The 13,079-nt window shown below is 34.2% G+C and overlaps 1 protein-coding gene across 3 annotated transcripts in view; it reads right to left on the bottom strand.

Annotated features, from left to right (window-relative positions):
- LOC114331307 (uncharacterized) overlaps positions 1-13,079 on the bottom strand; it is a 41,155-nt gene that overhangs the window by 22,008 nt on the left and 6,068 nt on the right. For all 3 annotated transcript variants that reach the window (XM_028280832.2, XM_028280834.2, XM_050661851.1), the window contains exons 4-9: positions 10,766-11,004; positions 10,176-10,352; positions 7,268-7,432; positions 6,855-7,041; positions 2,541-2,739; positions 2,354-2,490 (exon numbers count right to left, since the gene is read on the bottom strand). In XM_028280832.2, the coding sequence (XP_028136633.2) occupies positions 2,354-2,490; positions 2,541-2,739; positions 6,855-7,041; positions 7,268-7,432; positions 10,176-10,352; positions 10,766-11,004 (1,104 nt within the window). The remainder of the gene's footprint in view (positions 1-2,353; positions 2,491-2,540; positions 2,740-6,854; positions 7,042-7,267; positions 7,433-10,175; positions 10,353-10,765; positions 11,005-13,079) is intronic.

Here is a 13,079-nt window from a genome sequence, read left to right as displayed (position 1 = left end):
TTTTTGAATGATAATATGGGCAAAATATGACCGCGGATTTTTGTTTTGTTTATGCATGAATGTACACATACAATATACAGAGAGAGTCTGTAATTTGGAATAAATTCAATATCTCAAATACTAATTGTTTTTTTGAAAAATGCTCAGACCCGTCGATTAGTATTTCAAATTGTCCTTTTTGACATACAATAATAATGTACATAGGGTGTCCCAATTTAGAGATATGACGTCATCGTTGATTTTCTTAAATGGCAACACTGTCATTTTGATAGCTATTTTGATAGGGTGGGTAAAGTTATACAAGTTATACACAACTGCAAAATATCAAATTTTTATTCTCTACCATTTACAAGATAATAGAAAATAAAAAAGTTATGTCTGTAATTTGGAATAAATTCAATAATTATAATACAAATTGTTTTTTTGAAAAATGCTTAGACCCGTCAATTAGTATTTCAAATTGTCCTTTTTGACATACAATAATAATGTATACAGGGTGTCCCAATTTAGAGATATGACGTCATAGTTGATTTTCTTAAATAGCAACACTTTTTCTTAAATAGCTATTTTCTTAAATAGCAATTGTCAAATAACAAAGTTATGAAAAACAAGTAATCAAATAAATTGAATTTAATTATTACGAATCAGCAAATGCTCATAACGTTGCCAATTGACAATTTGAAAATAATTGAGGGCAACATTATGAGTATTTGCTTAATTGAAATAATTAAATTCAATTATTATTTGATTACTTGTTTTTCATAACTTTGTTATTTTTTATTATCTTGTAAATGGCAGGGAATAAAGATTTGAAAATTTGCAGTTGTGTATAACTTTATACACCCTATCAAAATAGCTATTAAAATGAAAGTGTTGCCATTTAAGAAAATCAACGATGACGTCATATCGCTAAATTGGGACACACTGTATATATTATTATTGTACGTCAAAAATGACAATTTGAAATACTAATCGACGGGTCTAAGCATTTTTCAAAAAAACAATTAGTATTATAATTATTGAATTTATTCCAAATTACAGACATAACTTTGTTATTTTCTATTATCTTGTAAATGGTAGAGAATAAAAATTTGATATTTTGCAGTTGTGTATAACCTTTCATACCCTATCAAAATAGCTATCAAAATTACAGTGTTGACATTTAAGAAAATCAACAATGACGTCATATCTCTAAATTGGGACACCCTGTATACATTATTACTGTATGTCATAAAGGATAATTTGAAATACTAATAGACGGGTCTAAGCATTTTTCAAAAAAAGAATTAGTATTTGAGATATTGAATTTATTCCAAATTACAGACTCTCTCTGTATGTGCTTATTATGCAGGTGTTTTATTCCTTGTAACTAAAACGTATGTACATATGGACTATGTTTATGAGCTTTGTATGTATTTTGAACCTATGTTCGATAATCCGAACAATTTGAAAATCCGAACTACCCCTCTTCCAATTAGTTCGGATTATCGACGCTCTACGATATTTATTTTATATGCGAGAATTCACGAATATAAATACCAGAGAGCGAGGATACAATCCTTTGGTCTCCGTAGTGAGCACACCCTAAGAATGGATCGAAAGGTAAGGTTGTTGAGCTGCTACGTTTTTAAAACTTTACTCTACGGATCTAAGGTCTAGACATTGAAGCAATTAGAGATTAATGAATTTGAAGCTTTTGAGAGTTGGTATTATCGAAGAATGCTACGAATATCATGGATAGACAAAATTAGCAATATTGAAGTCCTTGATCAGGTTAATAAGAGGGAAGAAATTATACAGACAATTAAGAGGCGGAAGCTTGAATACTTCGGTCATTTAGTAAGAAGTCATCGTTATAGTCTGCTGTGTTTGATTGTAGAGGGCAAAATAAAAGGTAAAAGAGACTTAGGAAGAAGACAAACCTCCTGATTACGAAATCTAAGGGAATTGTTTAGTCTGAGCTCTAACCAACTATTTAGAGCTGCTGTAAGTAAAATAAGAATTGCCATGTTGATATCCAACCTTCGATAGAAGATGGAACCTTAAGAAGAAGATATAAATGGAAGAAAAATTGAGTGCCTGAGTAAGAGAAGGGGCTATGCCACACAACTTGAGATTTTGGTTTTTTTGCCGTTCTTCGTAGTGCTGTTATCAAGGAACAATAATATGAACTTCGTGTAAGTGTGACATATCTTCTTGTTTGTCTAAAATGCAATTGAAAATCCGACAGTTCGAGCGTCAGGTGTTTGTTGAGAAAGATAAAATCTTTAGTTACTCAAAAAAAAATGTTTGTGGCATAATCCCTTTTCTTTCTCAGACACTCAATTGTTTGTGCTATATTCACTTAACTTACCATCGTCCACACTCGTTTTAGCACTGTGGAACTCCCCTTCTGACGACTCACAACTGTCGTACTCACTTCTACTTTCCTCCTCGTACGGTTTTCTTGTAATTGGAAGACACTCTCCAGAAGAACCAAGAACTATGAATCTACAAAAGATTAAGTAAACACTCTGTATGAACTCATGCTAATATTTTACCTTCCTCTTCTTCCATGTACCAATGAATCACTGGCTTTATTTCGTTTCTGTAGATTCTTTTCCATTTCTAACTGAACACATAGTCTATCGTTTACTAAGTTATTATTGTCTGGTATAGGAGAAATTGAGCCGCTGTGGGTAGTACTACAAGATTGCTGAGTTATTAAAGGTATATTTAAGCAGTCTGATTGATTAGAACCTACAACAAATAATAATAATAACTATTAATATAACGAACAACCGCTCATCTCTAGAATTCTACACAAGGATAGCTGTAAGACAAGGTGGTGTAATGAGTCCTTTGTTATGACGAAATTATAAAAGAATGTAGGGGTAAGGTAAACACTAAACAGAACTAGGGTTGGGGTGTATAAACTCCAACAAGTATACGTGTCCGAGTTGATATATGCCGATGACCAGAAAGGCGTCTCTACACGTGGAAATCCCCTCAAGATGGACATCAAGGTAGAATAGTATGGAATCAAATAGACTACATCCTAATAAACCATCGATTTCGGAACAATATTAAAGATATAAAAACTTACCCCGGCGCCGACATAAAACTCTGCTCCAAAATACAAATTAAATTAAAGAAACTAACAAAGCCAACTAAGCCTAGTAAGATATAGCTCGACCCCCTTAAAACACCCAAACGCGCGAACACACATCACAGCAGATAAATAGTAAAATGCTCAGAATATCAATAAATATACCAAACGAAAACAGAACTATTAACGAATGTTGGTACAATATTCAAAACTCGATTTTAGAGGACGTAAGGGAATCTTTAAAAATACCTACAATGTTGGCAAAAAATTACTGGATGAACCAAGAAATTCTAGACCTGATGGAAGTTCGACGAAAATACAAAAATAGAAATATTATCAAATAGCGTGAAATCAACAAACTCATAAAATGAAAAATTAAACAGGCCAAAGAATCCTGGCTCGAGAATTAATGTAAAGAAATAGAAGACCTCCAAAAAAAGCATGACAGTTTCAACCTCCACAAGAAACTTAAATATACCTCCGGAATTAGAAAACAGAAAAATGCTCACGTACTTAAAACCGCAGACGGAAAAATTTGTGATAACGAACAACAGTGCAAAGAATGGGAGAGACACATCAGTGACCTTATTGACGATGCTTCTCGAGAAAATGCTCCAAATACTACCTGTGACAACCAATTAGACAGAGGTCCCAGTATACCGAAGTCAGAAGTCATAAAAACAATACAACAAGCCAAAAACAATAAAGCACCTGGACCAGATCAAATCCCTATTGAGTTAAACTTTTAGATGAGGAAAACATTACCTACTTGACTACTTTCTTTAACAAAATTTACAACGAAGGAAAAATACCAAATGACTGGTTGGAGTCACTGTTTATACCATTACCAAAGAAAAGCAGGCCCACCAAATGCAACGATTTTAGACTAATCGAAAACCGAGTATTCCTTCTGTGCGAAACTAGAATGGGTAATAAGCAATTTGGATTTAGAAATGGTCGAGGAACTAGAGAAGCACTATTTTGTATGCGCGTTCTATTACAAAAAAGTTGTGAATTCCGAAAGAACGTTCATGTTTGTTTCATCGACCTCGAGAAGGCATTCGACCGAGTACAACATGATACACTTTTCGATTGCCTGCAGGCAGCAGAACTTGACCACTACGATATAAGACTGCTGAAATACTTATATTACAATCAAGTAGCCTCTATCCAAATTGGAGACAGTCGTACTGAAAAAACTGCCGATAAAACGTGGAGTACGACAAGGTTGTGTTTTATTACCTACCCTTTTTAATCTGTACCCTGAAGAAATCTTTAGGGAGGCTTTGAATGACAGACAAGATGGAGTAAGGCTAGGCGGAGAAGTAATCAACAATAGGTTTGTTCTAGCAAACAGTCAAACTAGTCAGAAACCGTCAGCAAACAGTTGGTCAGTGAGAGAACATAATATAGTCACCAGTGCTATCCCCTCTACTCGCGCTGGTCCACTATTCGCTGATGGTTTCAAACCGTTTGAAACTGATGCTAAAACAAACCTAATATTAGATACGCTGACGATACAGCCATTATTGCTAAATTTACAAGATCTTCAGACACTACTAAATCTAGTCAGTGAAGCAAGTTATCGGAGAGGCCTTAAAATCAACATTTCAAAAACAAAGTGGATGGCAGTTGGAAAGATTAATATAGATCAAGGTCAGTTTTCTCTTGATAGAGAGGAGTTAGAACGGGTAAATCCTTTCAAGTACCTTGGCAGCTGGTTAAATGTAAATTGTGACTCTGATGAAGAGATAATAACTAGGATCGAAATATTACGGAAGGCTTTTATGCCCTGGAAACCAGTTTTATGCAACAGAAACCTGTCGATGAATATTTGAAAGAAGGTGCTGAAATGTTATGTGTGGTCTATACTATTGTATGGTTGTGAGACATGGACGTTAAAAACCACAATGCTAAACAAAATAGAAGCATTCGAATTGTAGTGCTATCGACGAATCCTAAAGATATCGTGGGTTTCGCACACTTCCAATGAAGATGTTCTTCAAATGCTGAATTCAGAACGTCTGCTCATAAGCATCATAAAGAGGAGAAAAACAGAATACTTCGGCCATATAATTAGAGGACCTAAATACCATCTGCTTCGCCTTATAATACAAGGAAAAGTGGAGGGAAAGAGATGGATTGGTCGAAAGAAACTTTCATGGCTGCGTAATATTAGACAATGGTGTGGCTGCACAGTAGAAGAATTATTTCGCGCAGCAACCGATAGAGAGAGATTTCAGGAAATTGTAAACATGATGACGGCCAACGTCTGAATACAGACATGGCACCTAAAGAAGAAGAAGATGACCTGGTAATTGTGTCAAAATTAGAAAAAGACTTGCAAGTGAATGCAAATATTTGGAACGAAGCTTTTAAGAAATTCGGGATGAAAATAAATATTGAAATAACAGAACCTTTAGTAATATCGGAAACTCAAAAAAATATAAATGTAAGCTAAATACTGAGACCATTATATACAAGTAGAGGACTTCAAGTATCTAGGATCAACAAAAAATGGACAAGGAAATATAGAATCAGAAATAAACAGCAGACAATGGGTGGAATGCATAAAACGTAGTACCTGCTAATGCTTCAAGTATGTACTCCATTTTTGAAGATTTTACTACACTTAAAAAGCATTAAATGCTTTGTAAGTGTAGTAAAACAGTTACAAAGCATTTGTAAGTGTAATAATGCTTTGTAAGTGTAGTAAAATCTTCAAAAATATAGTACATACTTGAAGCATTAGCAGGTACTACGTTTTATGCATTCCACTCAATGAGTGCAACAAAAGTAAGAGTGTTATTAGACAAAAAGTAATAAGCCTTAAAACAAAAATGAAAGTATTTATAACTGTATACGAGCCTGTACTACTCTGCGGTAGTGAAACTTCGTTCACGATAGTGAACGACAAAATTCGTAGTAAAATTCATGCAAGCGAAATGCGATATTTGCGAGCAGTGACAGGAGTGACCAGACGTAATCGTATAAGAAATGAAAAAATACGTGAAAGGTGCGGAAACAGAAGCTTTAGTGATATCGAAAACTCAAGAAAATATAAATGTAAAGCTGAATAATGAGACCATTACACAAGTAGAGGACTTCAAGTATCTAGGATCAACAATGAATGGACAAGGAAATATAGAACCAGAAATAAACAGCAGGGTAATGAGTGCAACAAAATTATACTATGCACTAAATAAAAGTTTTATTCGGAAGAATGAGGTAAGCTTGAAAACAAAAATGAAAGTATTTCAAACTGTTTACGAGCCGGTGCTACTCTACGGTAGTGAAACGTGGACAGTAGACGACAACATCCGTAGTAAAATTCAAGAATGCAAAATGCGATATTTACGAGCGGTATCCGGGGTGATCAGACGTGATCCTATAAGAAACCGAAGTAATACGTGAAAAGTGCGGTGTTGGAAGGACCTTAGACAGATTTGAAACGAAACAGTTATCGTGGTTCGGACATATGGCGGGAATGAGTGAAGGTAGAACTGTAAAGAGGGTATGGAAAGCTTCATCCGACAACAGACGACGAAGAGACCAGCAAGAACATGGAACGCGGTTATTGGAAAGGCTTGCGCAAAAAGAAATATTGGGTGGAGAGAAGCAGAGAGACTCGCTACTGAACGAAAGGCATGGAGACGTCTGATTTCTCCACTTAGCTGGACACCGTAAGGTATAAGAGGACCGCTTAAGTAAGTAAGTATTTTGAGTAGGTACTACATCCTAAACGAAATATTTTAATTAACTTTACCCATGGATTCTCCAATTGGGGAGAGTCTTCTACGTAGATGAAATGGTGTTTCCTTTTCGTTTTTAACTAACTGTTTTTGTTGAAATCCCAGTAGGCACTTATTCAATTCCCGTAAGATGTTATCCTCTTCGTATTGTCCAATAGGTAACTTTGTGTAATCTTCGGCATCTATACAGCATACTGATAGCTATAAATGTTTTATATTTTATTATTTTCAGACACCTAATTAAATTAAAAAAAAATTGCTTAACGTTCTTTGTATTGTTGATTGAATTTCAATATTTTAGCATCTGAGACTTTTCAAGTTAAAATAAAATATGTATGTCTACAAATCTACTTTTCTAGCATAACTGAAACGATATTGACTAACTTGTAAAGAAACCAAAGTTTTTAATTGTAATTATAATATTTACCTCTCGCGGACTGTCAAATTTTTCTAAAAATGCCCTATGTTTGGGATCTACCATTCTGGAAATATGCCTTACGTTTTCTACAGTAAGTACTTCGTTGTCTTCTAAGGCTTCAACATTTAAAAGTATTGTAAGTAACTCCGGCGCAGTCACTAGATTAATACATTCCTAAAAAATTAAAAATTTACTGATTTTTTTTATTAAGAAAAGATTAACCTTTAGCACTTCTTAGACTAACCTTGGCATAGTAAATATAATATAATGCAACGAAAAATAGAAGGAAAACGAAATTCAGGCCGTAGAAGAATGTCATGATTGCGGAATTTGAGAGAGTGGTTTGGCTGCACCACTAATGAACTCTTTAGGTCATTTGTAAACAAGGTCAGGATAGCCTTGATGATTTCCAATCTCCGATAGTAGTGGCACAAGCAGAAGAAGAAGCCTAGTCCACAAATTTCAAGTGACTCGGAGTGCGATGGAATGGAGAATGCTCAACATTTAGCTCAGTGATCGCAAATCCAATGAAGAAATAAGATAATGATGAAAAAAATATCAGATGTTATAAAAAAGATTGCCATGTTAAAATGGAACTGGACAGGACACATAGGAAGAATGGAAGACAACCATTGGATGAACGCATTCTTGAATGGCGATGGCGACCAAGGGCAAGTAAGAGAAGTAGAGGTAGACTCCAAATCAGATGGACTGACGATATCAAGCGAATGGCGGGCCACGAACGGATATAAAAAACAGCGAACAGCAATGAACGGATATACCTAAGGGATGCTCACATACAACAATGAATGGAATAGCTGTTGTTGATGATGATGATAATGATGATGGCTTCTTAGACTAACAATATGATCCGTATAATATGAGATTATTAGTAACAGTTTAATACGATTCAGTGATTATTTCATTCATAGGAGATTCTGACCAATAGAAAGCTACAGAAATCTAAATTAAATTGATTATTTTTTGATGATTTTAACTTCCAATCGTATAGTAAGATATTTGATCACGTGTTTAACTCTGTCCAATCAAATTAAAATTATACTGAGAATTATCTACTGTAGAATATTACCGATAGAATTTTTTTAAGTAGATTGTTTCTGTTTAATGGCAACCAGTTTCCTAGTTTTGACAACTGTCACATTTAAGAAAATATCCATAATATACGTATTAAAAAATAATCTTACGAATATCACACGACAGTAAGAATAAATAAGAAAATAATGCTTCATTTTTACTCAAATTTGTTGTCATTGGGCAATAGCCACTCGAGCCCTGCGGGCTCTCGTGTCTATTGCCAGACAACAAATTTTCGAAAAACTGTCGCATTATTTTCAATTTATTCTCACTCTCTTGTGATATTATACCCGATAATTTTTGATAATTTCCCGTCGTCAAGTATATTACGTCAGATGCCCTTCGTTGCTACGAAAAAATACATTCAGTGACATCAATGAAAATTATGTTTTAAAAATTATAAAAGTGATGACTTTCAACCGTAATTGATATTTTTCTACGAGCGTGCAAAAATGTCTACTTTCGCGCACGCATTTTAGTTTAGAAAGTTTCACTTTTCCGCACGCGTGTTACTTTTCCGCACGCGTGTTACTTTTCCTCACGCGGTTTTTACTTTTCCGCACGCGTGTTAATTTAGATATGTTAATATGGCCTTAAAGTAATTATAATACATGCAATAAACTAATATTTAGATATTATTTACTAATTTATTTCAAATATATCTTATTGTGTTCCTGTTTTAATGAAATTAACGCGACAATTCGATGAAATAAAATTGTTTTTGACATAATATTCGAAATTCAAATCGGTAGACAATAACAGTCGTTTTGAATCATCGACATGGAAACCAAGATCGTCGTCATGCTAACTAATTATATTGAAAGTTTGGTTTTGACAACCTTGTCAAAGAATTAATTTGTGTATGTATTTTCATATTAATTAAATTAATTGATTAAGATTTGGTAATTTTTTAAAGACTTTTCCTAACAAGAGCAGAAAGTCATTCTTTTCCGCACGCGACTGCAGTTTGCCGAACGACGCGAAGCGGGAGTTCGGCAAGCAGTCGAGTGCGGAAAAGAGACTTTCTGCAAGAGTTAGGAACAATATTTTTTCTAAGAGTCTTTAAAAAATTACCAAATCTTAATCAATTAATTTAATTAATATGAAAATACATACACAAATTAATTCTTTGACAAGGTTGTCAAAACCAAAGTTTCAGCATAATTGGTTAGCATAACGACGATCTTGGTTTCCATGACGACGATTCAAAACCACTGTTATTGTCTACTGATTTGACTTTCGAATATTATGGCAAAATAATTTTATTTCATCGAATTGTCGCGTTAATTTCATTAAAACAGGAACACAATAAGATATATTTGAAATAAATTAGTAAATAATATCTAAATATTAGTTTATTGCATGTATTATATTTACTTTAAGGACATATTAACATATCTAAATTAACACGCGTGCGGAAAAGCAAAAACTGCGTGAGGAAAAGTAAAACGCGTGCGGAAAAGTAACACGCGTACGGAAAAGTAAAACTTTCTAAACTAAAATGCGTGCGCGAAAGTAGACATTTTTGCACACTCGTAGAAAAAATATTTATAACAACTTTGTGTTTAATTGTACTAATTTTTACTTACATAAATAAATTACAATAAAATTTTGGTTTTGAACAGTTTTATTCATGAAATAATCTGAACAAATTGCACTCGATCTCTAAAATCAATATAGAATTTTTTCCCTCGTGACACTTTTGACATAATTTCACTCGCCTTCGGCTCGTGAAATTAACACTGTCAAAGTGTCATTCGGGAAAAATTCAATAATTTTAGAGCTCTTGTGCAATTACTACTGACAATTAAAAAAAGATTACCTGAGTAAATCCGTTGCCCAAAACGTTGCCTCCTATTTTGGCACTTGAGAAGCATATTTGAAGGCAATCTTCTTCTGTTCGATTCAACTTTCCGTCATGTCGTATTTTTATAGAGCAAAGAGGTAAGCTACATTCCACCCAATCTTCTATAGTTAGCCATTCTTTACTACTCATAACCTGAAAACATATATTTAAATGTTTTAATCAGTAATAATATATTGATAACTACATATGCGCTACCTTCATCAGCCCTCGGGCTGAACATAAACTCTAACACGGCAGGCCAACAAATCTCTCCTGAATGTTTCTCACTCAAGTGGTTAGCATATAAAGGTGTCATCTACTCTGTTGGCGATGAACGAAAACGACCTAATAATATCGTTTCGTGCGCTATACGAAATGTGTAAAAGTTCACATCTTCTAGCAAAAGTTTGCTATTGCTTTGATGTATTAAAATTTTTGCTTTTTAATATGTTAATAATGTTTTTGTTCTCCTTCGTCACATATTGGCTTTTTAATACATCGAAGCAATAGCAAGGGCGTGCTTCAGGGTTAGTAGAAACTTTTATCAATGAATATTGAATACTTACTTGCCGCAAAATCTTCATTTTGCCATTAGAATTTTCATTATTCGCCAACCATTCAAAATAGTAGAGTAAACTTTTTAATTTGGATTTTTGGGTATTGTGATTGAGACTTTTAAAAAAATCAGCGAAATTAAAGTTTTGTAACGTTGGATGGGTTTTATCAGTTCTTTTAGGAAATGTAGAAAAAAATGCGTTGGCAACTAAAGACGACACAAAGGTGTAGTCCAACTCTGTACTGTCAGCTGCAAAAAATAAATTTTAGTCTTTAGTAAAGAAAAAAAAAACCTAAAAATTAAATAAATATTTATGTATTAAATATTTTTACAACGAGCACAATATTTCCATATCTTTTTGAACTCTATTTCAGATCAGTTCTGTGAATATGGGAAGACTAAAGCCAAAAAATAGGCCGAAAAAATTCTGTGCACAGAATAGAAAAGAAAGAAAAAAAGTTAAATATAAGGTCCAGACTGTACAATACGAAGAAATTGGAGGAAATATCTAAGAAAATGTGAGCAAACCAATACTAGAGAAAGAAATTAACGAGGAAAATGAACAAAAAATGAATCAAGGAAATAACTGCGAATGAAGTAATCGGTACAGTTACTAGATGAAGATCTTGAGAACAAAAATATTGAAAAGTTGAAAAAATTAAAAGAAGCATGTCAATAGGAGGCTTCTAAGAGCAGGTGAAAAACGAAAGGAAAGTAAACGCATTTTTCTACAAAGATGGGAAGGAAATTTCATTGGGGGTAAAAAAGCCATCTTTGAAATATGGGAAGAGTGTTTTAGTGAGACATTGAAGGAGATTAGAGACATAGAGTTACAAAGGTTCCACGAATAAACCAAGAAAAGGAAATATTCAGAGTCCATCTTCCAGAAATAGACGTAGAGATAACAGCTATGGAACAGATTTCAGGCGTCATCAAAGTTCTAAAAAAACACAAAGCTCCAGAAGCAGACGACATACCGGCCGAGCTTTTACAACAAGGAGGTAAGCCCTAGTTGACAAAATGCACGAGTTAATTAAAAATATATTTTAACAAAAACTATGCCACAATATTGAAATGAAGAGTGAGAGAGATGAGGTCTTCATCCATAAAATGGAAAATAAACTTATATGTGTAACATGGAGGAATCTCTCTGCTGAGTAGGTACATCACATAAGTTTTTCCAAAGGACTCAGTAAACGGTTGACACCACTATCAGAGGCACTACTTGAGTACTAATCAAATAATAACACTAGAACAGATACTGGACAAGTGTGACGAGGATAATGTACAAACTTGCAAGATCATTATAATACTTGGAAGAGTCCTACATATCTCTGGAATAATGCCATGCCAGGGAAGCAGGACTAAGAGTATCCAGATGATAAATAAATTTCAAGCTCATATCAAGAAACCAAATAGAAGCACAAGACCTAGAACCCACTATAATTGGATATAGGTACGAGATAGCGACTCAACAAGTTTTAAAAACCCGGGTGGAATAGTGACCACAAATAATTCTTTAACAGAGGAGATTGAAGCCAGGATGATACTGGCTAACGGAAACTATTTCAGTCTGCTGAAGGTGTTCAAGTCCAGAGTTGTCACTAGCAAAACCAGAAGATCTTGTACATAAGCGTGATCTGCCCATTAGTGATGATTGGAGGCGAGACGTGAACGTATAACTACGTTATCCAGAAAATATGAAGAAGTGCTCAGAAGGCGAGAGAAAAATCTTCAGAAAAATTTAAGAACCAGGTAGAGACGGTGAAATTTTGATGGTTGAGGAGAAATCGAAAATTGCAGCTGTATCTGGAAAACCCGTGACTGAACGTAATTGGGAATAAAGTGCCATTTAAAGGAGCCATTTCAAGAAAATGCTTTTGGATCGCCCAAATGGAAGTAAAACTATAGGAAGACCCCGACTCAAATGGAGAGATAATCAAATGGAGATCTGGGAAGAATATGGCGATGTTGTAAAGCAGGCCAAGGCACGTCTAGAACTATGGAACCTCGGAAAAAGGTAAGGTACAATATCAAAAAGAACTAAAACATTTTTCACTAAGTCTTTTTTTTATTTAGCTAATGCCTCGACAACTAATGGCCATTGGCATGGTGATGGTACTGTATGGATTTTTCCAATTAGGTACCTAGTGTCATGTGTAGTGTGTGTGTGTTGAGTAAGTGTCTTGTTACTTTGCAAAGTCGACGTCATTGTCTTTGCAAAGAGACGCTAATTGTATCCGAACGTCTTTTCACAAAGTTGTTTTTTATTAAGCAAGCTTTTATTTCCTTTTAAAAATGAATTTTATTATACAGGGTGTTTC

This window comes from Diabrotica virgifera, chromosome 1 (genome assembly GCF_917563875.1).
Source record: "Diabrotica virgifera virgifera chromosome 1, PGI_DIABVI_V3a".
In the NCBI taxonomy this organism is placed as follows: Eukaryota; Metazoa; Arthropoda; class Insecta; order Coleoptera; family Chrysomelidae; genus Diabrotica; species Diabrotica virgifera.
Note: the sequence above shows the minus strand (reverse complement) of the source record. Positions and strands in the feature narration are given on the sequence as shown.